Source organism: Bos indicus, chromosome 1 (genome assembly GCF_029378745.1).
Source record: "Bos indicus isolate NIAB-ARS_2022 breed Sahiwal x Tharparkar chromosome 1, NIAB-ARS_B.indTharparkar_mat_pri_1.0, whole genome shotgun sequence".
Lineage (NCBI taxonomy): Eukaryota > Metazoa > Chordata > Mammalia > Artiodactyla > Bovidae > Bos > Bos indicus.
This window is the reverse complement of record NC_091760.1, coordinates 96,169,469-96,196,248: the sequence shown is the minus strand read 5'-3', so window position 1 is coordinate 96,196,248 and position 26,780 is coordinate 96,169,469. Positions and strand designations below refer to the sequence as shown.

Sequence of the window (26,780 nt, the reverse complement as noted above, 5' to 3'; positions counted from 1 at the left end):
ACCGGGGAGTAGGCAAGAGGAATTAGTGCCAGGGCCCCAGTGGTTTGGAGGTCCTGCCTCCCCGAGAGGCATGGTATGGCGTAGGAAGCAAGAGTAGGAAGTGAAAGTGTTGGTCGCTTAGTCGTGTCCGACTCTCTGTGACCCCATGGGCTGGAGCCTGCCAGGCTCCTCTGTCTGTGGAATTCTCCAGGCAAGAATATTGGAGTGGGCTGCCATTTCCTTTTCCAGGGGGTCTTCCTGACCCAGGGATAGAACTCAGGTCTCCTGCACTGCAGGCAGATTCTTTCCCAGGGAAGTTCATAAGGTCAGGAGCAGGCTGGCTTAGGCTCTGGTCCTCTCCTGGCTTGGCACTCAGTGTTCCCCAGGGTTCTGTACCACTGCAGGTAGGAGAGGATGGGAAGCTACTTCAAGTGGGAATCTCTGCATTTCCTGTGATGTTACTTATACCCCAAGTTTCTGGGGACATTTAAATAAATTACAGAAGTTTATTTGAAAACAAATATTGTCTAGTCTACTAGTCCCGTTTATTGTAGTTAAAAAAATCTTTTGTTTTTTTGTAATATAGAAATTCTCAACTTCCTCTAGCTTAATCTCTTGATCTTTCCCTTGTAATTTCTTCTATTCTTTAAAAACCCAGAAAATAATAAACCAATCTAATGGTATTTTTGGTTGGCAATGTATCTGAAATACACGTTTAAAGATCCTAGTTTTAAGCTTATATATCTTCAACTCACACATAACTTAATTTCCTCTTTACACATGAGTTCATATTTTTTTCAAGGTTAGAAAAATTACAAACATCTCTTAATAGTTTTAAAAATTCCAGTAAATTATTATTGGAACAAATAGCTGTTGTCTATTATGTTAAAAATGTTGTCATAGATGCTTTGAGGAACAAATAAGAATGAGATAAGAATACTCCTCTATAAGGAGTCTTTAGTTGGACAGGACATAGGACAAGAATTAAAGTTTTCTGTCTATATCACACTTACCATAATATACATCCTCACAAATATAACTCTAAAATTACCCCTGAACACTACCATTTTTTTTGTTTATTTTTTTATGTATGGTTTAGTGGGTCTTAGTGTATTTTAGTTTACTATATTTGTAAATTTGTATGCTATCATCATTAATATATAATTCCAGAATATTTTCATCACTCCAAAAGAATTCCACATCCAAATGCAAACTAGTACAGCCACTATGGAGAACAGTGTGGAGATTCCTTAAAAAACTGGAAATAAAACTGCCATACGATCCAGCAATCCCACTGCTGGGCATACATACTGAGGAAACCAGAATTGAAAGAGACACGTGTACCCCAATGTTCATCGCAGCACTGTTTACAATAGCCAGGACATGGAAGCAACCTAGATGTCCATCAGCAGATGAATGGATAAGAAAGCTGGGGTACATACACACAATGGAGTATTACTCAGCCATTAAAAAGAATACATTTGAATCAGTTCTAATGAGGTGGATGAAACTGGAGCCTATTGTACAGAGCAAAGTAAGTCAGAAAGAAAAACACCAATACAGTATACTAACGCATATATATGGAATTTAGAAAGATGGTAACAATGACCCTATATGTAAGACAGCAAAAGAGACACAGACATAAAGAACAGACTTTTGGACTCTGTAGGAGAAGGTGAGGGTGGGATGATTTGAGAGAATAGCATTGAAACATGTATATTTTACCATATATGAAATAGATCACCAGTCCAAGTTTGATGCATGAAACAGGGCGCTCAAAGCCAGTGCACTGGGACAACCCGGAGGGGTGGGAGGGGGAGGGAGGTGGGAGGGGGTTCAGGATGGGGGACACGTGTACACCCGTGGCTGATTCACATTAATGTATGGCAAGAACCACTACAATATTGTAAAGTAATTAGCCTCTGATTAAAACAAATAAATTAATTTAAAAAAAAAGAATTCTACACCCAGTAGTAGTAACTCCCCATTCCCCTTGTGCCACAGCCCTTGGAAACCATGAATGTACTTTGTTTCTACAGATTTACTTATTCTAAACCTTTCATGCAAATGGAATCATATAATATGTAACCTTCTGTAGCTGTTTCTTTTTCACTTAGTGTAATGTTTCCAAGGTTAATTCGTATTACAACATTTATCAGTCTTTCATTTCTTTTTTTCATTAAAATTAAAAAATATTCAAATATAATTTAAAACCCATATAATTCACCCCTTGAAAATGTACAATTTAGTGGTTTTAATGTATTCACAAATTTTGCAACCATCATGGTCATCTAATTCCAGATATTTTCCAGAAGAGAAATCCCACACCCTTTAGTATTCTTCATTCTTTTTGTGGCCAAATAATATTCCATCTTAGGGCTGTAGCATATTTTGGTTAACCACTCATCAGGGGATGGACATTTGGGCTTTTTACACTTTTTGGCTACTCTGAATAATGCTGCTATGAACATTCATGAATAAGTTTTAATGGAGATATATTTGTTCAGTTCTGTTTGGAAATATCTGGGGTATGTGGTAACTGTATGTTTAACATTTTGAGGAACTGCCACCCTGTTTTCCAAACTGGCTGTATCATTTTACATGATGCACCAGCAATATGAAGGTTCTAATTTTTCTACAGCCTTGACAACACTTGCTATTGTCCAGTTTGCTTATCACAGCCATCCTGGTGGCTATGGAGTCGTAGATTACTGTGGTTTTGATTTATCTTCCCCTAATGACTATTGATGTTAAGCATAATGACTGGTGCTAATTGGCCACTGTCTATGTTCCCTGGCTGACCAATTTTTGAATCCTATGGCCCATTGGGTTTTTATCTATGTAATTGGCATACTCTGCCTACAAATGCAATTTTGAGTAGAGTATTTAAATAGAGCTGAAACCTGGAACTTAAAAATAATTTAACATTTGCTCTGCCATGACTTTCAAAGATTTATAATTGAAAACTAGAATATAAAAACTCCCCCAATACTCAGTTTATTAAGACAAACACACAAACTCTCAAGTCTCACCTTTTTGCCCACCGATAGCAGGCTCTTCCCTGGCCACAGCAATTCAGGCCTGGTATTCTGTGTCCTCCGGATCTTTTCATTATCATACCTTCTCTGAAAGAGACATCGAGTTAACCCAACATCTTTAAACTTCCAGCTCACACTTAGCTGATATAGCCTCATAACTGGGAACTAAATAAACTGTTCTGTTCTTCCATGCCCTACCGCTCTACATTTTCTGCTTGCACTGTCAAATAGATCACTGCTATGTTTACTAGGCTCAGAACTCCAAGCCAGTCTTTAAAAGCACCTGGTGGATGTAGGCCTGTTGGCGCAGGGGACAGCATACTGCACACACAGCAGGACCTAAGCATCCCGGCTTCTGGCTCTAAATGCTGAGCATTCTCCCAGCCACCATGACAGCCTGAAAAAGACCCCGCATGTTGCCAAATGCCGGCACGGGGGAGGTTCATCTGCTATGGAGATCATTGAGAATGCTCATCCACAGATTCCAGGGTATTTCTGCATCCCTTCACCTACAGTTCTAGGACCAACTCATGTCAAAGAAGTAAAGCAAAGCTATTACTTCAGAAGGAGAAATATCCTAACTCTGAAAGATGTGAAAAGAAAAAACAATAATAATGGCCAACCAACCAAACAAAAAAAATATTAAAAGAACTACCAACAATGTTCTTGACTAGAAAAGTTAAACTCTTTGTAAGCTCTCATATCATGAAGGATGTACTCAGTCGCTCAGTTGTGGCCAGCTCTTTGCTACCCCATGGACTGTAGCCCATCAGAAGATAATCATTAAGTAAATTTCAATCTTGTTACATAACATACATTTTACACAGCATTACTTTTAGTCAATAAAATAAATGGTAAATAGCTAACTTTTATATGTGATAAAGAAGGGATCTCGTATATTTGATTTTTAATGCATTCTCGCACACATCATATTTGTTATCTCTGTAAACACCCACTACTGTGGGGTAAGAGGAGAAGGAGTGTGGAGCAGTTGGCACCTTTGTTTAATGTAGCAAGATATTCTGTTTTGTATAAATAGGTCCCTCAGTTGCTTTGACTCTGCTGGGAAGAAAACAGTGAAGCCAGGGGAGCTCCATCACCCTGGTACACCAATAAATCAAAAGCTACAATGCTCATCAACTTTTCGTACTCCTCCTTAGAGATCAATACTGAAACTTACATGCCCTTTGGTCCCAAATCATGGATGAAAGACAGCTGGCTTATATCAAGAAATTCTGTCTGAAAAGAGGCCCAAAATCCATATGTTAGAAAGCAAAAAAAGAAGAGGAAAAATTCAAGCATTCAAAAAATATTATGTACCTCCATGTATAAGCACATCTGGGGTACTCTACAGATTATACAGATCACAATGGCATTGCCCTGAAAAAGTATTTTTTAGAAGGATATACACAATTAAAACACAATCAAGATAGTGACGTGTGTTCTAAGATGTAGAGACAAAATGCTCAAGAAGGTCATGGTGAGACCTGCCAACAATAGCAGACCATGTCAATAACAGGCTTAATAGAAAATCAAAGACAAAAAGATACACTCCTGGCATTAGGAGGCAGAGGAGAGACCAGACACAGAACACACTCCACATCAATCAAGTTCTGTGGGAAGAACCGTAACAGTTACATGTGAAAGTATTTATTAATAGAGATACAGGGAGAGGATGACTGCTTCCTAACTAATGGGACATCACAGAGGAAATGGCGTTTGATCTGGGCTTATAAATGGGATTAATAAAATGAACTATAACAATTTTCCTTTGAAGTTTTGTTTATGTGATTGTGACTGCCTAATATTAACCTTGTAAGAAAAAATTACACATCTCTCAAAGCTGTCAGTACTGTGAGGTCCAATTGATTTTCTTTCTTAGGGTGATTGGAAGAAGTTTTTAAAATTCAAAAGGATTTAAATATCTTTAAAAACTTCAGATCAAACATATTCTCACATAGCACTTTTTATAAGGATTTTGAAAGTCAAGGTCTTTATATTTTATTTCTTATATCAAACATGGTGATTCGATACCATACATTTAAAAATTCTGATTTGTGGAAATGTATTCTAATTGGAAAATATAGAAATACATAGGTTATTAGAAATGATATTACAGACTTTAAGCCATAGAATTCGAAATGTCTTGAAATCCTAAGCCAGAATTTCTCATTTTATCTCTAGGGAGCAGAGAGAAAAATACTAATCCTAGTTTATACTGGAAGAAACTTCTCCAGAGGTGTAACTAATTTATGCAAAGTCAGAGACTAGCTGAACAGAAGAATAGGAAATGAAAAGCAAAAATCAGGGAAACCATTCATCTAATACTTGGATATTTTCTTATGCACATATAGCTATTATCAAATCATTGACAACAGGAATATTATTTGAAATAATTCAGAAACAGCAACTTCAGAATATCATACAAAAGTTGCTAAATGTAGAGAATTTCATCTAAATAAAAAAACACACATTAGCAATGTGGAAAATTTAAAGCTGTGTATTAAGAAAAAAAATTCAAATTTATCCTAATGTTTTACTAAAGAGAAATTTGAATAAAGAACTAGTGCTATTATATAGGGAAAAAATCCTTGGCAATAAATATCCTAATATAGATTTATGGGATTGAAAACAAATGTGACCAGGTCAATTTAGAAACAAACCTAAATAATACAATTTGAAATTTAACAAACATTGTATTGTCCAGATGTCTCAATGCCTCTTCAGTGATAAAAATTCCATTCTCAACTTGAGCAAGCAAATCTCAGGAATAAGAATTTAATGATTAATTTAGTCTGACAATATTCCATTGGGCTATTGATCTCTAAATAATGTACTAATCAATATCCTTTGTCTTTCCAAAGGAACTTGTTAAATTTAAATTCTAGGAAAATAGGGGACCAAAGGGTTCCCATGCCAAAGGACAAGCAACAAACCCAGGAGATAATAATATCTCAAAATTTCTGGGGCTTGTAAAAATATAAATTAATTATATATGATTATATTAAAATGATTTTAATACTTCTATATGCTTTTTGCAGACAGAAATTTGAATATGTCTCACAATTATCAAAAGAGACACACGGATGCCAATCTAATTTCACAAGTATCAGGCAGAGCCCTGCAAGCTAGTCTCCAAGTCAGATTATCATTAGTGTGAGAGGAAAATAATGTTCAGACAGATCCTATGCTTGAAGCCTTTTGGAGAATACTGCTACTGGGGAGAATAATCTAAGTAGCCCTTAAAAATGAGGGAGTTCCCTGGCAGTCCAGTGTTTAGGACTTGGTGCTTTCACTGTTGGGGCCCTGGATTCAATTCCTCGTAGGGGAACTAAGGTCCTGCAAGCCATGAGGCATGGCCAAAAAACAAAATTGAATAAATATATGTTACTTCTCATTTTTTTTTATCAGTTGTAACTAGGTTTCCCTTTCCAAAGGAAATGTTTAGAAGACACTCTGGACTATCTAAATACAACATGGCTCAGCTTTTAAAAGATTTTTATGATTGGAAAGGAAGTTAATATGAACATTTGAATACAAGTAAACATTTAAATTGCCTGGAGAATCCCAGGGATGGGGGAGCCTGGTGGGCTGCCGTCTATGGGGTCGCACAGAGTTGGACACAACTGAAGCGACTTAGCAGCAGTAGCAGCAAACATTTAAAAATCAACATTAGACTCCCATTTTTAGTAATAATAGAAGTAACATTCTTATTCATTATGTTTTTTCAAAGAAGCACATTCCTGAGTTCTAGAAGGGAAGAAATATTTCCCATCAGCCTTCTCTTGAGAGTCTCTGGTTGAACCCAAATTGCTGGCTTCCCTGGGAAAACTCTTCTTCAGGATTGTGAAACCACAGAAGCTCCTCTAAGACCATCAAATGTCACAGTGTACGCTGCTGCAGAAGGTTTTCCAGTCCCAGGTCATTTGTGTGTAAAGGGGACCAGCTGGGTGCATGCCCTGCCCGTCTCCAAATAACAGAGGCAGGCATCTATAGGGCAGCAAGAAAACTCCGGAGAGTCAAGGCACTCTTGCTTCCTTTCCTAAATACAGAGGGCTTCACTCTTTCTGTTCACCTGTTCATGCCATTCTCTAAACCAGAGGCCGGATCATACCTGCACCTACTCTGAAATTCTGCATATATACCATATACACATGGTCACGCTCCACAGTAGTACAGTTTTACATACACAGGTGCAAACTCTAACAATCCAGTGCCCTCTCAATGATCTGAACCTTTGGATAACTGAAGCTAACCCTTTAAATACCTAACCCCACCTTCAAGGGCCTCTGAAGGCAGAGCTCATTGTTTTCTGATGCCTTCTGTAAAGCCCACTTCCTCCTGCTTGCCAGTTAAGTGCCTCCCAAACATAACCTCTGCAGTTGTTTCTAAGCCCCACCACCTCTCCTCTCTTTTCTCAGAATTCTCGAGTTTTTCCTCTCCTTAGCGTTTCCCATGCTTCTCACTTTCACATGAAAAGACAGGCCTGTTACAGGCATCACAGGCCAGTCAGATGGTAATTACAGTACAATCTTTGGGTATTCAACTCTGTTCAACTGTCTTCATCACTTACTGCTGCTGCTGCTGCTAAGTCACTTCAGTCGTGTCTGACTCTATGCAACCCCAGAGACGGCAGCCCATCAGGCTCCACCGTCCCTGGGATTCTCCAGGCAAGAACACTGGAGTGGGTTGCCATTTCCTTCTCCAATGCATTAAAGTGAAAAGTGAAAGTGAAGTCATTCAGTCGTTCCCGACTCTTAGCGACCCCATGGACTGCAGCCTACCAGGCTCCTCTGTCCATGGATTTTCCAGGCAAGAGTACTGGAGTGGGGTGCCATTGCCTTCTCTGACTTACTACTCAATGTTTTTTTTCTTCAGTGTTAGAAATGCATTTTGACATTTTCTCCTCTGAAAGCCTGAGGAGTGAAGAAGGTTGATTTCTAGATAATCTAGTAGCATTTCTAGATAATCTTTAGTAGTATTTCAAGTTCATTTAAATTTATTGTTATATTAACTATCATAGTTGATATTTTAAAAATAGCATCACCCTAAACTGGATCCTGGCTGTCAAATCAATTTTGTTTTCCTATTTTTTTAATTTTACTTTTTTGTTGAAGTATAGTTGATTTACAATGTCATGCCAATCTCTGCTGTACAGCAAAGTGATTCAGTAGTATACATATAGACATTCTTTTTTAAAATATTCTTTTCCATTATGCTTTATCACAGGAAACTGACGATAGGTCCCCATGCTATACAATAAAATCAATTTTGTATTCATTTTATTTAGTTTAGTTTAACTTAAAGAATAATGCAGAAGTGGATACAAGCACTTGTGTTAATAAAATGATCTAAAATGTAGCCGACACTTTACAATTTTATAAAATTACTTCAGAAATTAAATCACTGAAAAGTACTTACTGTTGCATGATAGTTTCTATACATGGGCATTTTTAGTAACTTTGTCAAGTAATCTTCCAGCTGTTTCTGTAATACATATATTTCAGATTAAAGATACCATCATACTTAAAGGAAAATGTAAGCAGTTAATGACAATGGCATGATCCTCCCATCTTCAGTAAGTCATTCAATTATTCCTTAATGTTATCACTGGACAAGGAACATTGAACACGTCTCTTTCAAAGCATAAAAGTTCCAGATTACCAAAAAAAACTGACATTTAAAAAAATAATTTTTATTTATTTTATTTTTGGCTGTGCTGGGTCTTTGTTGCTGCCTGGGGTTTTCTCTAGCTGTGGCAAGCGAGGGCTCATCACAGTGGCTTCTCTTGTTGCGGAGCACAGACTCGAGGGCACATGGGCTTCAGCAGTTGCAGGCCCCAAGCTCTAGAGCACAGGCTCAGTAGTTGTGGCACACAGGCTTAGTTGCTCTGAGGCATGTGAGATCTTCCCAGATCAGGGATTGAACCCATGTTTCCTGCGTTAGCAGGAATATTCCTTATGACCGAGCCACCAGGGAAGCCCCCAACACTGACACTTAATTGTTAATTAAATTTAGAAACAAATTACTCTTCTGCCCTAGGCAGCACCATATCACTGAAACCGAGTGGGCAGAAGTGTCCCCTGTCCCGAGGTGTCTGTACTCTGTCCTACTCTTCCCAGACCCTCACTGCTCCATCTATGGTCTTGGAATGAGATTTTACATATATTTAGGATAAGCCACTATAGATTCTGAAGCAAATATATGGAAATAGATGATTTTAAAAGAGTAGATCTCAAAGCCCTCAACTATGAGCTCAATCTTGACTCACAATGAAACCCAAAAGTTTCCTGTAGGGAGTGCAGCTCCCTCAGAACCCTCTTCCTTCTTGGGGGAATGCAAGCTCCCCAGGGCCAGAGTGGCTTGGGGAAGAAGCCTTCCCTAATTAGTTCCCGAGAGGTAAACCAGCCTAGGTGATGGATCAGTGGGTAAGAGAAGTTGCATCAAGGCCCACCTCAGCCGTCAGTCAATGCCATCTTTCTACAGTGCGGCAGTTTGCTCAGAACAACAGAAGAGCGAAGGGACTTACCCTTCTACTGAAGAACTGTTCTTCTTGTTGGATCATGTTTTCAGATGTGCGGGGCAAAGCTGGCATCTCTCGAGGCTCTTCTTTGACATTTTGTCTTCTAAACGTGTGTCTAAAATGCACACACACACACGCAATGTAAATATTTATTATTCTTTGAACCATGACTCTCATAGTATTTTTCATGAGATGGTTTATTTTTAGAAGAGTCTATTTAATAAAAAGAAATATCTAGCAACAATGGACTAGTTAACCAATAATATGAACCGAAATATTCTTTCTATCCAACCCATATACTGGGATAACGTTATAGTCAATTCTGGGTTACCTTCTGGTGGGAATGGGGATTCGGATAAAGGCTTTGTACTTGAGCAGTTCTCTGTGAAATTCTTGAAAGTGCTTGAACTTCCTCTTCACTTGCCATTTAAATTCCCCATGTGTTAATTCAATAGTGTAAAGATTGATGCTTGGTACCTATAGCGGTAAATAAAAATGGTTGATATTTTAGATAACAACAATATCTCTCTGTGTACAATAGTTAATTAAAAAGTAATGTGGAAGTATCTTTAAATCCAGCTTACTTATTTTGTGTAAGGAAGCAAAATGTTTTTTAAAAATGACTGATTACAGAAGTAATATTCTCTTAACTATTCATCTTATGATATATGCAAGACAAACTCTGACTTATATCAAAGGCAAACCTCCACAAATCTTATTGTTCTAAATACAAAGACACACAGACATACTTCTGAAACAAGAAGCCAGGTAAAAGAGACAATGAATGAAAACCCTAATTAGCCATCACGAGATTGTCCAAGCAGTGAACAGACAATGCAGGGGGTGAGAGTGAAGCTGAAGGAAATGAGTTCCATTGTGGAGCACAATCTTAGTGCAGTTTTGCTCTTCACAAATGACACCAATGCCCTCTCCTTCTGAAATGCCTTGAGAGGTCCATCCTGGTCTACAATAGCTCTCTGTCCTTTAGCTACACCAGTGACTAGGAAGGTACAGGATGATTAGAAGGAAAAGGACAAATGATCTTCCTACACACAAAATATTTCCCCAACTACTTAACTAGGATGAATTTCCACTTAATATTTTAAAAATATTTCTTCTTAAAATGCAAATATATCTTGGTGACTAGTGATTCAATCGGAAGCACTAACAGACCTGAGGGATTAAAGTTTTGATAAAGCAAAAAGTGTCAGCAGATGGAGAGAGATTTATAAAGCACAGAAGATCTTGACAGTTCCCATGGTGTGTGGGGAGTAGGGGAGGGTGATGGACACTGGACCACCTAGAGGACACTGGCCCCTCCTGGGAGATCCAGGCCCCATACGTGTTGACAGGTGCTGGGGCAAAAAACAGTAAATGTCTCCTCCTTTGCTAGTTTATCCAGGCTTTGGTATCAGTAACCCGATGGGCGACCAGGCCTGGTGCTATTCATCACCAATGTTTGGTATATTCTGCAAACTTCTAAAGCATGACCACTCTGTATAACTGTAGTATTAAAAAATGAGCCTGAGGGGACTTCCCTGGTGCTCCAGTGGTTAAGACTTTGTGCTTCTAATGCATGGGGAGCAAATTTGACTCCTGGCTAGGGAACTAAGATCCCACTGCCCTACTGTGTGGCCAAAAAATAAATTAATTAAAAAAAAAATGAGCCCAGAATCAATGTAACTTGTGCTTTTAGGTCTAGAATCCAAACATATCACTGCAAACATTCAATTCTATTTCCTGCTTTGCCTCCAGTTGGGATCCGTGACGATGACTATAGCCAGAAGTTAAAAGGACCTAGTTCTGGGGTCTAATATTATATGCTGCCTTTCACCTTGACCAACATTATAGGCATCATGCCGCATCGTGTTTCACAAAGAAGGATGCAGGAGAACTCAGAGTGACCAGAAACTCTGCATTTGAGTGAAAAATGCTCAATTTAAGATGAGTCAAATAAATGAGAACAATTATACAATTTATGCAAGCTGCCACATATTCTAGGATTATATTTCCCAATCTAACAAAACTGAATACTTAAAAACATTACAAATGTCAAGTTCTATCCCTCACACATAAAGCGAGAATTCTGGACAATTCTTAGCAATTCTAAGACAGTGTGGGGCAATGGCAACAGCCTGTCCCATCCTTTTTGAAGCATCTAAAGGTCTGAAATTGCCTGGTGCAGCCGTACTAGCTATGAAGCCTTAACCAAGCATCACTTCGGTCAGATAATATCTCAGCAGAATTACTGGAATGCTTTCGAATTGGAACAGTGTGAGAAGTTGTAATAAAGGGACTGCCCATGAAGGTGTGATAAGAGGAGGGAAATCTGGACAGTAACCTAGGACTCAGGAGGGCACACTTCATTCTGAAGGGACAAAGGGTAGGACCAGGTGCTGGAGCAGGAAGGAGAGGGCCACTTAAAAAGGCTACCTTGGGTAGGGGGGAGGTGCCTTGGTCAAGGGATGCATCCAACCCAGAGTGAACTGGGTCTGGGCTATCCATAGCCGGAGCCCTGCCAGAGGACAAGGGCAGGGGAGTCTCGAGAGGCGGAGCAAAGGGAAGGAGGAGGAACAGGAGGGACACGTGGGAGACCTCCTGCTGGGGAGGGTGGGTAGTAGTGTCTGTCCTTAGGGGGCTGTCATGAGAGTGAACAGAGAAGCGCCTACCATGAGCTGGCACACAGAACAGATTCAGTCATAGAAAGGTGTTATTTTTATTTACCTGGAATGACATTCAAACTACACGGAGTCAGTTCATATTTCCTAGTAAACTAAACACTAAGTAGGACAAGGAGGATCCTTAGCTTTTCCTACACAGACCAAGATTTAAAACAAAATATGAAATCAATTAACTCTTGAGAGTCTCTTGGACTTCAAGGAGATCAAACCAGTCAATCCCAAAGGAAGTCAGTTCTGCATATTCATTGGAAGGACTGGTGCTGAAGCTGAAACTCCAAAACTTTGGCCACCTGATGTGAAGAACTGACTCACTGGAAAAGACCCTGATGGGGGAAAGATTGAAGGCAGGAGGAGAGGGGATGACAGCAGATAAAATGGGTAGATGGCATCACCAATGCGATGGACATGAATTTGAGCAATTTCCGGGAGCTGGTGAAGGACAGGGAAGCCTGGCATGCTGCAGTCCATGGGGTCACAAAGAGTTGGACACGACTGAGTGACTGAACTGAAGTGTGAAATTAATATAATATTGGAAATCAATTATACTTAAAAATTAGGATCCAAAATAAAAATTTTAATATATATAAAAAAAGAATAGAACTAAACTTATTTTACTAACAGAAAAGTATGAGCAAAGAGAAGTCCTGGTTTGGTGGCTTGAATATTTATCTTCATGAATAATGTTAGGATATACGTAGTAATAATAATACACAGTATTATATAGTATATACTTGTATAATACAATATATTATATTCTGGTATTATACAATACCATATATTATTATTATTATTAAATAGCCACTCCTTTCTCCAAGGGATCTTCCCAACCCAGGGATTGAACACATTTCCTGCATTGCAGGCCAATTCTTTACCATCTGAGTCACCAGGGAAGTCCACATTATACAATACCATTTATTATTATTATTATTAAATCCTCATAACAAACCTATAAAATATGTACTATTATACCCATTATTCAGAGGAGGAAACTCAAACACAGAGATGTTAAGTAACTGGCTGGGGGTCACAATACAAAGACAGGAATTAAACCACATGGTTTGGCTCTGTAATCTGTGCATTTAACCTCCACAAGTTATCACCTCTCAATCTAAATGCTGGTAGGTGATATAAGGCAAATCATCTTAGAGACATTTCTTGGTAGGCTGTGTTCAGTGGTGTATCAAAGATAAGGACCCAGCTCATAGGAAGATGCTGAAGGAAAGCTGGACACCGAGGTGGCTGTAAACTAGAGGTTAGGATACGCACAGGTAGGTCAGGACAGAAAGTGAAAGTGAAGTCACTCAGTTGTATCTGACTCTTTGTGACCCCACGGACTGTTGCCTGCCAGGTGCTTCTATCCATGGGATTGTCCAGGCAAGAATACTGGAGTGAGTTGCCATTTCCTTCTCCAAAGGATCTTCCCGACCCAGGGCTTGAACCTGGGTCTCCCGCATTGCAAGGAGACTCTTTACCGTCTGAGCTACCAGGAAAAGCTCAGGTCAGAGCAACAGGCAAAACCACCAAAACGCAGGCAGCACAGGCCACCCTCCAGAGTCTGCCCCAGGCAGAAAGGTTATTCCCCACTTCCCCAGAGGCAGAAGTCAATGACAGCTTTATTCTGCCAGTCAGAGCTTAGCCGGAAGGGACAAAGGCCACCAGCCTGCAGCAATGTTCTCTACGCTCAGACCTAACAAGTGTGCAACCCAGTCAGGAATACAGCAAACACAACTACCCTAACAGCATCTCCTAGCCCAGTCCTCTTCAAGAGGTTCAGGTTTCCTTGTTGAAAACATTCTACTCCCAATGCCTTTCCAAAGCTTAAAGAGAAAGCACATGAATGAAGCTTAAGGGGTGGTGTAAGGAACAAGCCAGAGTGGCAGAGTACGTGCAAAGAAATCTCTCAGCACCACTTCTGGGCAAAGGCACTGACCGTGCAGCCTCCCAGATGTTTTCCTTTTGAGAGTCAGGTAGCATTATTATTTTCTTACTGAACAAGTATTAAGAAAGCTAAACTTTTCCTTGGTTTATAACTGGCATTCTAGGTGGAATAGCAATGCCCCCCGAGTCCACACTGAACAGAAAACTGGGGAGACAGGAAGAGTAGGAAAGGCACTTTGCAGTGTATTATAGTTGTAAACTGTCTTAATTACCTTAAAAAAATTTTTTTTCCAGAATGGGGGAAGAGGCATACAAGAATAAAGGCTAAATGAGAAGGATGCAAAAATCTGAGGTGAAGAGGACTCAGAAGTCATAAACATAAAGACAAACTGAAAGTTAAAGACATAGTCATAGCCAGAAGGAAGGCAAATGAAAGTCAGTGTGTTAAGTCATAAATATTGATGAATACAAGTTGAGTCCATATACGCTCTGACCCGTTTTGTAGATGTAAAGCGCTCCACTTCCAGAACTTGAACTTTTATTGGGCAGCCGGAGAGATACGTCTGTATATTAGGCTCCTTAAATCCTTGAGTCTTATAAACAGCAGAGAAAGGGATATACACTAAAAAATAAAAAAGTAAATAAAATTGTCATAAGAATACAATGATACTAGCATCACTTGCCTGTTACCGGCATCTTTTTTAAGAATCATAATGTGCTACAACAAGAAAACAGTAGTGAAACTCAGCTCAGTGCTGTGACATGAGCAAGGATGATCAATCACTTGCTCGTTATTTCAAATCTGTGTTCTGCCAAGAAACCATGATAAACTTTCTACTCACTCAGATCATCAGTCTTTACCTTCCTGTGTCCTGGGATCGCTGGGAGACACATCGCAGTCCACCTCCTCTCCCTCAAAGTGGAGCTCTCGCGTATCCAGATTTTCTATCAAATTACTCATGTCAGCAGCGATTTTCTGCAGTGCAGAGGTATTTACTCTTGGCTCATTTTTCAGTGACATGTTGGCTTGAGACAGAGTAAAAGCAAAGGGGCTGGGAAAGAAGAAAAGAGTTACCAGACTTACTATTGTGGTCAAATTTTAAAAGAGAATGAAATAATGCTGTTTGCAGCGACATGGATGGACCTAGAGATTGTCATACTGAGTGAAGTAAGTCAGACAGAAAAAGGCAAATATCATATGATATTCCTTATATGTGGAATCTAAAAAAAATGGCACAAATGAACATATTTACAAAACAGAAATACAGCCACAGATACAGAAAAACTTATTGTTACCAAGGGAGAAAGGGGACAGGGAGGGATAAATTGGGAGATTGGGATTGACATATACACACTACGATACATAAAATAGATAATTAATAACGACCTACGGTATAGCACAGGGAACTCTACTCAATACTCTGTAATGACCTATATGGGGACTGAATCTGAAAGTAAGAGTGGATATATGTATATGTATAACTGATTCACTTTGCTATACAGCAAAAACTAACACATCATTGTAAATCAACTATACTCCAATAGAAATTTATTTAAAACAAACAAACAAAAAAACCCTAAGCCCTATTCTAGTATTTGAATCCAGGCTTACATATAGCATATGGAAACAAGTCCACTAGCTCTATGTAAGCCCCAATTACCTCAAACAACCTTTAAATTTATTTTCCAGTTTAACATTTAAAGTATTCCTAGCTTGTAATTTAAATTGGAGTGAGATACTATATTGTATACCAAGTAAGTAAGCAAGCAAGAAAAAGAAACACCACATTGAATAAGTGCCAGTATTATCTTTCATCCAATTTTATTAAATGTGGTTAGTAAGGAGAGACTCAAGATAGATGGATTTGGAAATCGTTTTCTCAGTGAAAAGGAATTGATTCTTGACTCTAACAAAAACATAAAAGAATATCATCAAAATAACTAACTTTAAATATTTTCTACAGAAAATTTAGGGTATTTTACAATAATTTCAATATACAGATTTTAAAAGTATTTTTATGTAGTATAACCTTTCTATCAATACATTTCCCCTATAGGTGATAGAGGGCTTCTAGGGTGGCTCAGACAGTAAAGAATTTGCCTGCAATGCAGGAGACCCAGGTTTGATCCCTGGGTCAGGAAGATCCCCTGGAGAAAAGAATGGCAATCCACTCCACTATTCTTGCCTGGAGAATTTCATGGACAGAGGAGCCTCGAGGTCTACAGTCCATGGAGTCACAAAGAGTCATCCCAAGCAGAGTGTCTTCTATTTTTTTAAGATATGAGGTTTGGCCCTGACTTTACGTGAGTTGGAGAAGGCAATGGCACCCCACTCCAATACTCTTGCCTGGAAAATCCCATGGACGGAGGAGCTTGGTAGGCTGCAGTCCATGGAGTTGCTAGGAGTCGGACACGACTGAGCAACTTCACTTTCACTTTTCACTTTCATGCATTGGAGAAGGAAATGGCAACCCACTCCAGTGTTCTTGCCTGGAGAATCCCAGGGACGGGGGAGCCTGGTGGGCTGCTGTCTCTGGGGTCGCACAGAGTTGGACTGTACGACTGAAGCGACTTAGCAGCAGCAGCAGCAGTTACGTGAGTTACAGTGATATACGTGTCCTGGAAGGTAACCAATTAGTGTACCTTTTCTGAAAGATACCAGAAATGCAAGAATTACACTTCTCTCTTTTTAAGAAAACTGGTTCTATTTCATTCTGACATTTAATAACACAGGTCATTGCACATCAGTACCCAGGGAAGAAGAGTTCATAGAGATTTTATTTTTCATTTAAAATACTGAGATTTCAGCTGTGAGTGCTGTTGTTGGAGTTGGGTGAAAAATCCATATTGGTTGTAATAAATCTCTCCAGACCACACTCAAAAATAGGAGGGCTTCCATACCAGTAACTCCTCCACATATGTGCATTTATTACTGCAAATCACAAACATTTACTGAGTATCCACCACTTACTCATCGTGACATGGAGTGAATATGTAAAGATGAATAAGACTGGTCACCACCTACTCACTGTGAGATGGAGTGAGTGAATATGTAAAGATGAACAAGGCTGGTTCCTGGGAGGAAGGAGTTTCTAAAGCAGATGAGAGAAATAAGTTACATGGCCTCAAATCCATCCCTGGCCTCCCCCACAGTCTTGGCCTTCCTGAGAATGGCATGTGCTAAGTGGAAGACACTTAGGTGGATTCTCTCCTTCAGGAGCTATTAAGAAGTGTGGGGTGGGGAGCAGAGGAAGGCTTTGTGAAAAATGCTAAGATAGAGTCTTGGGCAGACTAGGGGAGCCCTTACTGTTACTCAGCAAGTCTCTAAAGCCTATACTGATATGTTTGGTAGAAAGAGAAATTGTATAAAAATACAAAGAAAGGAGTAGAGGAGGGAGGTTCTGATTTGACCAGATAAACAGACTCAATATGTCTAAGTCTGCTCCTCCATGTTGGCTGTAAGAAGCCTGGAGCCCACTAGTGGCCCACTGCTAACAAAATTCAGGACTATCTTTGTCTCTATCACTTCCCTTCAACTTTCCCACTTCTAATTCATGTTATAATAATAGTTGATGTATACTGATTACTTACCATCACCTGGCTTGGTGATAATCTTTTATATACCTTATCATATTTATCATCAATAATAAGTCTATGAAGGTTTGTTATTTCCACTTTGAAGAGGACAAGGGTTTGTCATTCTTTCTTTATTGACAAGGAAATATGGAGAAGCATGGAGAGATTGCATAATTTGATGATTACTTAGGACAATCTGTCCAAGGTCATATAACCAGTAAGAGATGGAGAAGGAATTTGAAACCAGGTCTCTCTGACCCAAAAGCTGATGTTCTTAACCATAGTCTTTATCTTTTGTATATTTTTTTGTAGATGCGTAAGTGCCCCTAAAATAGATGGAAGTTTTAGAAAATCAGTGCCCTTGAGCAAGTCCCTTTAGAAGCTGACTCAAATGTAAAGAAAAATAAATGAATTCCTCTTGCATCCTTCAGCCATTTAAATTCAGGACCTTGGTTTCCTTCTCTATAAATTAAAGAGGTTGAGCCATTTCATCTCCAGGATTCCTTTAACAATAAAACCTTAAGTGTAAATAAAAGATGCTATAAATTGTTCAGTCTCCCTTATAATGTAATCCATTTAACCCTTCTCCCATCCCAAGAAATTAACTGAAGTAGTTTTTCATATGAATATGAGAAGTCAGTGCCTCTGGTCATAATTAAAACATTTAATTCCTTCCCTCTCAATTCAACAGGCACCTATTAAATGCCAACAATGAGCCAGGGTTTGCTTTATTTAAAATACAAGGTAATGAAAAACTTAAGAGGAAATGAAACAAGGAAAAACAAGTAAGAAATTACATCATATCATTGCTACTTGTGAATCTGTCAAGACTTTAGGTATTTTCCATTGATTAAACAGTCTAATGGGTAACTTAGTTAACTTTCTCAGCACAGCAAAGGAAAATAAGGGTTGCTTCAAATGACTTTCCTTTTGGACAGTGTTAATATTAAAAGAATAAATGTTAATGTTAAAATGTTAATGTGTTAATGCTGTTAAAAATGCATGTTGAATTTAAGATACACAGAGAATAATTTACACATTGCAAGCTAATTGGGATAAATAGTACAGAGTTACTGGATCAGTCTAACAAAACATATCATGTTTCAGGTAAGGAAGAAAAACGGATATAAATCTGTGAAAAGCTTAAGAGTGAGAAAAGAAACAGAAAGGAGTCCTCTTACCTTTTATCCTCAAGTATTTACTATGCCCGCAGCACCATTTTAGCACAGTTATGTTATTTAGTACCCACAATGATCCTACCTGGTACTTATGACTAGCCTGAATAATTTGCATTCAAAATTTTGATTATTTAGTTAAATAATCTATCTAACCTTATTTCAGTCGTGTCAGTGTTGAATTTATAAAACAGATTTTTTCTGGCTCTGAAATCTTATGGACTTAGTTATAGAAGTTTGTAATTATTAATTTTATTTTATGGGCTTGAATGTCTATAAATTAGTCACTTATATAAGCTGAACTTCTGTAACAATAGATACTTTCTGCTTGAATCACCACCCCTCTAAGGGATCCCATTAGCTCCACTGTCCTTACAATTTTGGAAACAACATAGCCTGATACTCTCCTCGACTTCGTCTTAGTCTTTATTTTTATGGTTTGTAATATTTTACAAGGTTCCATGGAAATGCAGCTGACCCAAAGGCTTTGTAGGTTTGTTCAGGCTTTTTTGAAGATCTCACCATTTAATACTGGAAAAAGAACCAAACTATCTGTCCATCACTGCCTTCACTTGAGTGCATGGCTGCTTTGTGTTGAGTTTTTGTCCAACAATTGTACTGCTGGTTTTATTCTTTAATATCAAGCTGCAAGGCCACTGACACTCCTATGCTGTCAAATCATAATTTATTATCCCATATTTTCTTTCATCTGAAATAATCTATAATGGTGGGTGAGCAGTTGTTATAGCCTATTTTAACCAGCAACAGGATAAAGCCTTCAATGTGTACACTTGAGATAATGTAATTTATTTTGTTACCTCCTTATAAACATACTGCAAGATCATTATCTCTTTTGGTACCAAGTAGAGATGGAGCCCTTAGAGTGATAACAGCAGCTGTGTTTTATTTCTATTTGCGTCTGTATCCGGGAAGTAAATGGTTTTGCTTTTTTTTTTTTTTTCTGGTTTTAAATACTAGAATTAAACATCTTTGCAGGGAACATTTAATTATAATTACCTACACTTATCTAATGGTGAAATCAGAGAAATTTAGAGTTTTCTGATCTTTAATTTTCAACATGATCAGGAAGCAGAACATCAAAGAGAACAGATATTTTCCTTACCAGATTCGTGCATAAATATTGCCTTAGCTAAACTACAAGAATAATAATATTAACTACAACTATTAATGTTAAAATAAATATTAACATTAGCTAATATTAGCTGAATATGTACTACATGCCAGGCACTATACAAAAAGATGAATTGTATGCCCTCGGTGACTCCTCACAACAACCTTAGGAACCGAGTCCCATTGTCACTCCCATTTTTAAGATGAGAAATGGGCAGCTTGTCCAGGGGCACCTGGCTGGAAGTGATAGAGTTGGACTTGAACTTGCTTGGTCTGACTCCAAAGTCTAGCTCCTTAACCAGCCAGAAGTGGAACTGGGGAATGGCAGGATGGATGGACACTTGTACTCCTTACTTTGCACACTCTTAGAATAAAACAATGAAAAAAGGCATAGTAATAATAAAAATAAATCTCAACTTCTGTTTTGTGAAGATGATGGTGATTTACTTCCTGCTTCTCTTTCTAATTTAGAAAGTTGTCCCCATTTTTTTTTTCAATATGTGATGTTTGCTTACCAAGGAAAATAAATGCAGTGGATTTCTAAATCAAAAATCACAACAGATGAATATGAAGTGAATTATAATTAGATCATTTAAAACCAAATGGAGTCATGGGAATTTCTTGTTTTCCCATTTTTCATTTTGATAAAATTAATTGATAGGTCCCCATTGATTGGGAAGGTCCATAATCTGGAGAAGGAAATGGCAACCCACTCCAGTGTTCTTGCCTGGAGAATCCCAGGGACGAGGGAGCCTGGTGGGCTGCCGTCTATGGGGTCGCACAGAGTTGGACATGACTGAAGTGACTTAGCAGCAGCATAACCTCCCCAAACATATTATACAGCAAAGATTTGTACAAAATGATTTGATGCTCCCTGAAATGCAAAAATCATAAATGTGTTTTCAAGTACTAAACTCAATCTCTGGTGACACAGTAAGCCTTGGATAAAATTTTTTTGAGTTTAGCTGACTTTGAATAAACTAAATGGTATTATCATATTTTACATTCCAATTTATATATTTTGAGAAAATAACATCGGAAAAAAACCCCAACTCAATGTTTACTTAGATCTTTGAATTTTTTTGAGAACATCGGTTACACAAATATCACTGGAGGGTTTTTTGAACCTTGAACAGATAATTAAATGTCAGTGGTGTAGGGAATAGGTCAGATGACCTAAATTCATTCTTCCCTTATTATCAGTGTAATCTGGGCAACTAACAGCCTCCATGGGTTCTCCTCTGTAAAATGCAAACAGGACAGACTTGCTATTACTTACATGGTCCCCAGAGATGGAAGTTTATTTCCCAAACGCTATCCTCCTTTTGAGCTTCATATCTACTCTGGTCTTGAAGCCTCCAGAGCCCAGAAGTTTCCCATTTATTCATCCTTCTTTCTTGGTTTCATACCAAGAGTTTTCATTTTGATGAAATTAATTGGCAGATCCATACTACATAATCCCCCCCGCCAAACATTTTACACAGCAAGGATTTGTACAAAATGATTTGATGCTCCCTGCAATGCAAAAATCATAAATGTGTTTTCAAGTACTAAACTCAAACTCCAGTGACATCATAGTAAGCCTTGGATAAATATCTGGCCTAACACTGACTGCTTTTCTCCCTTGAGGTATCAAGATTGGAGACAATGATGCCAAAACATCTCACTCCCTGTGTCCACAGAACAGAAATTGGAAACCACGTTCTCTTTTCTTTTTCCCTAGCTAAAAACAAAAATGAATCTACACTTACAAAAGCAAGTTTTAGCAGGAAAATAATTTCTCAGTTCCCATAATTTTTCCCTAAATCCTTTGACCTCTTTGATGGCCTCTGTTCTCTGCCTCAGGCTTTCTCAGTCATTTCTTTTGACACGTTCTAGGATTAAATATTACCCTCTTTGCAGTGATATCAGCTTTTTTCTAGTTCATTTCTGTTATATCTTTGAGTTCAAATTGATATTTCATTTCCAGAGCCAAATACAAGTGTTAAGAGAAACCAATGTCTATTTCAAATATGAGTGAATAGGAAAATATTATCAGTCATGTATTGAGCACCTATTCTGAGCCAAGGGCTTCCCTGGTGGCTCAGTGGTAAAGAACCAATCTGTGAATGCCAAAGACACAGGTTTCAGCCCTAGGTTGGGAAGATCCCCTGGGGAAGGAAAAGACAACCCACACTAGTAATTTTGCCTGGGAAATCCCATGCACAGAAGATTCTGGTGGGCTACAGTCCATGGGGTCACAAAAGAGTGGGATACGACTTAGTGCCTAAATAACAACAACTCTAAGCCACGCACTAAAGGCACATTACATGAATCACTTATCCTCAAAAAAATCTCATTTAGAATCAAAGACATGGAACCATAGCAGCTTACTGAGGGTGCACAGATGTGAATGGTGGGGGTGGCCCCTGGCCTCTGCCTCTAGCTCACTAGAGATGCCCATCACCACCACTCTTACCTCTTCTCCTAATGCCACCAGTCATCTTGACTTCCTCCTGGCTAAGGGCAGGGCTTCCACACAGCCTCCATGGTGCAACCCCGCAGGACTTATCACAGCTCCAGCATTCTGGCTCCACCCACCACTGGCTAGACTGACAGAAGGCCTGCTTCATTCTGAGGCTTCTGAGGAGGCACAGTACCAGGGGCTGGAACCTGGCTTCCTCGGAATTTGTGCATGTGTGCTGGGGGAGGCAGGGAGAGGGGGCAAAGGGGCAATGGGGGACCAAGCCACAGAGTCTGTGAGAATGGAAGATGTACTCCACTCCCCTCTCCTCGCCTGACTGTGCTGAGCACACTGCTTCTGAACAGCCAACGTGGAAACTCTCCTATGCGACCAAACCACTGGCCAACTTTCGTGAAGCTGTGGCCAGCCAAGGAATGTACCACCTTCGACACTTGGCTGCCTCTCTTCTCTTTCCCTCTCTCGCTTGCTGCTCTCGGATTCTATTATCCAGGAAACTTGGCTTCAGATAGTGTTAGAACCAGTATGAACCACTGAACCATCTCCTCTCTTGCAGAAATTCATTTTACGCTGAAGTTAAAAGTAACAGTAAAAAGTAAACTCGAATGGTGCTTACCATGTGCCAGGCAGTGATACAGGCGTTTTGCATGCACTAATTCAATCTACCCTCACAACAGCCCTATGGAGACGGTTCTATTCTAATATCCTTTTATATAGACAAGGAAACTGAGGACACAGACAGCTTAAGTGACTTGCTCAGGGTCACACAGCAATCTGATGGGAGTCAGCTGCCTGGTTTGCTCTGACTTTGCCTTACTAACCTGGACTTTAGTACTCAGTTTCCTCATGTAAAAACTGAAATTAACAAGCAACTCTCTATATCTAGGACTTTACAGCAAGTACATTATTATAAGGAAAAGTCCTCTTTGAGCACCACTAAATGTCAAAGAAAAGAACACATTCTAAGGAACCCCAACCAGGAAATTAAAACCTAGCCCAAATGCAAAGGGTATTCAGGTGATGATTCTGAGCCAATATCTAAATAAGATTTGTTCCTGCCTCTATAAGTCACAATGTACATATCAACGTTTGTATTGAAGAGAAAACGTAAGAGGGGCCCTCCTGACTCCAAAGATTGTTAATAAGCTTACTAGATATGATGAGTGAGAGACTTGGTACAGCCAATAAACTGACTTAAATCCAGTAAGGATCCCAAAGGAAACATTCTTGTTTATAAAAAGAAAGGTAACTAACATTGCTATAAACTGTGGTCAGACTTCTAAAAATAATATCCTTCAACGTTAAATGAATACTCAAGTTTTTATGGTCAAGAATAGAATATGCAAGCATTGTGATGGGTCTTCAGGAGAGGAAGCTAACTGCACATAAATTTATAGAAACATACTCCATTCTGGCTGATAAATTATGTTAAATGATATTAACATAAACATTTTTCTTACAAAGGGAGATTAAGAACACCAATGATTCGGTGAGTGAGCAACAGATGAACAAGATAAACATTTTTCCACGGTAGAGTTAATCTCTATTAAAATCACTTTAAGACAAAATTTCTTTCACTGGCTCAGAACAGTAAACATTTTTTTTTTTAATGAGCACAATGTTGTTTTTGATGATACATACTGACCAAAAAACTATAGATATTAACTCAAGAGTTTTCATATAATCATTCATTCTATTTTTGTTGCTTCTTTTTCTTAAAACTGTTCTGTGTATCTTATGATGGCAGTGCTGTTTAACTGAAGAAACTATGTTCTCACATATAGACTTGATCATTAAAATTCTGTCCAGCTGTCTAAAAGGCTACGATTCCTTTTTTTCACTTCCCTCCAAAGAATTGGCAAACAACCTCCATTAGTGTGAGTCAGCACGGAAAGCATTTTCACTGATAACCCATGAATTTCACCCATGAAAAGAATGAAGTTGGCGAACACACATGTATAAACTCCTCTAGACATTCTACAGCGCTAACGAGCTCTCAAACTTTTGTCTTGACCAGTGGTAAACACAGCAAAATCTCAATTTTTTAATCTTCTATATACTTACAAAAATATTTGTTGAGACAGCAGAGTACCATGGAAAGTATGTGATTTTTGAGTCAAATAGCTTGAATTCTAATTCTCCTTAGGCTGAAAAACAAGGTATTTATGTCTCTTTGAAGTTTCCATTGCCTAGTGTGTAAAGTGGAGATAATACTACTAAAGTAAGGAATTACAAGAATTAAATGATGTGAGTAGCTCAGAGCTCAGGCCATAGTAAATGCTGAAACAATGTTAGTTCCTTCTATGCCCTTAGGTATTCTAAGAGCTACAAGTCTTCTGTCCAAACTCCATATATCAATTCTTGAACTCAGTTCCCTCATTAGTAAAGGAATTAGCAGCTAGAGTTGTATTCTGGGAATGGTCTATTTGTTTGCCACTAAGAACAACATAGAAAGTACTACAATTGTCTGAAAACAAAATGGATTAAGCTAATGCAGGTGCCCATTTCCCACTACAAACATGGAACTGCTGAATAAATTGAAGATCAATTTTTAAAAATACTTAGTCAAGGATAAAAACAGAGGCAGCAGCACCAAAAACAATAATGAGAAAAAGCTTCCAGTTTCCAAAGGTGAAGAAATAAAGTCAGATGGGTATCCTGGAACTGAGGCTGAAAAGGCCCAAAGGGTTTTGATCATAGATAAAAGGTCTCATAACTTTTCTGTCTCCATGTGACTGTAAGGAGACATGATCCTAGGACTATGGGAGGCAGGGACCTAGAAGTGAGACTCCTACAAAAATGCAGAGCCTCAAAGAGCTGCACAATCTGTTTAAATGAGACCAGAAGAAGCATACCCAGCAGTTCTGAAAAGGAACCGCATGAAACTGTGGAAACTACAAAATAAGAAATTTCATATAAAAGTCATTCAGGATCACAACTTCTAGCTTCTAGTAATACAGGTGTAGCTCTATTAGGTCAGCCATCCCACAGAAGATGACTCTAAATTCTGGACAAAACGTAAAACATAAGTGACTCAAAAACAACTGAAAGCAAGCAGAAACTGGAAAGGGATCAACACAGGGAAGAAACCGAAGGCACTATTTTTGTCCCAGGACACACCTAATTCACGCCAAGTGGGATGACTAAAACTCAGACAGAAGATCCATAATTGTACTGGCTTAAGAACCAGGAAACAGTTTTCATGGCAATTACAACAGTTTAAAAGTAAATTGGGAAACTGTGGAAAGGAGAGAGCCACACAAAGGGAGCACCCAGTTCTGCTTAGGCCAACCCTTGACCCATGTATTCAAGAGTACACTCCAAAGAACTCAGATAGTACTAAAATGACTTCAGTAGAGATTTCTGCTACTCCTCACCACAGGAAATATGGAGCGTGAAGTATGACTCCAACCAAGTTAACTGCCTCCTAAAACAAACAAACTCTTTGCAAAGAACATAACTAAATCCAGAGTCTATAATATAATCAATTACAATATCATCTAAACTTATTTGACAAAGAAGAAACAGGAAAATGTGATCCATTCTGAGGAGAAAAGTATATCAATGGAGGCCCATCCTGAGATGTAGAAATTAACTGACAATGATTTTAAGGCAAATATCATAACATGTACTAGGATGTCAAGGAAAATGTGTTTTTGATGAATGAACAAGTAGAAAATTTCAGCAAAAAAAAAAAGCCCAGTGGATGGGCTTAACATCAAAATGGCAATGACAGAATCAGTGAACTTGAAGACTGAGTCATCAAAATTATTCAAAGTGAAGAACAGACAAAGTGGTAGAAAGATTTCTAAAAAATGAACAGAGCCTCAGTGACCTACATGATGATACCAAAAGACCTAACAATTATGTAATTTGAGTCCCAGGAGGTCAGGCCAGAGAGAAAATGAGACACATACACAAAGGTTTGAAATAATGACTAAAAAAATTTATCAAATTTTGGAAAAGACAGAATGGATAGTTGGGTTATATTTTAAATAAGATATCAATACTATACAGCAAAGGAAATAAATGTATCAGCACAAAGTTTGGTGAAAAAAAAGTCAGCTTACAGTTTGTATTTAGAATTAAAAAACAAAACAATCCTGTATGTTGTCTATTAACATAAATGTATGTAGAAGTATGATGTAAAAAGCAATCAAGTAAATAACTATATGACAACTTTAGAAGCATGGTTGCCTTTATGGAGAAAGGGTGGGTATCCTCTATGCGAATAATCAGAGGTATAAAGAGGACTTAATATATCAGTGACATTTTCTTTCAATCTGGATGTTATAGGTATATAGGGTTTTTCCCCTAAACATTCCTATTTTTAAATAC

The 26,780-nt window shown here is 38.5% G+C and overlaps 1 protein-coding gene across 8 annotated transcripts in view; it reads right to left on the bottom strand.

The window, feature by feature from the left end:
- The window catches only part of PLD1 (phospholipase D1), a 283,505-nt gene that overhangs the window by 166,695 nt on the left and 90,030 nt on the right, over positions 1-26,780 (bottom strand). For 7 of the 8 annotated variants that reach the window (XR_011570916.1, XM_019959589.2, XM_019959595.2 and 4 more), the window contains exons 2-8: positions 14,961-15,151; positions 14,594-14,721; positions 9,872-10,017; positions 9,547-9,655; positions 8,439-8,504; positions 4,198-4,256; positions 3,012-3,104 (exon numbers count right to left, since the gene is read on the bottom strand). Coding sequence is in view for 7 of the 8 variants with exons in the window: in XM_019959589.2 (XP_019815148.2) it covers positions 3,012-3,104; positions 4,198-4,256; positions 8,439-8,504; positions 9,547-9,655; positions 9,872-10,017; positions 14,594-14,721; positions 14,961-15,120 (761 nt within the window). In the remaining variant the exon portion in view is untranslated. Of the gene's footprint in view, positions 1-3,011; positions 3,105-4,197; positions 4,257-8,438; positions 8,505-9,546; positions 9,656-9,871; positions 10,018-14,593; positions 14,722-14,941; positions 15,152-26,780 lie in introns of those variants that run through there. The other variant, XM_019959575.2, reaches the window with a different exon arrangement.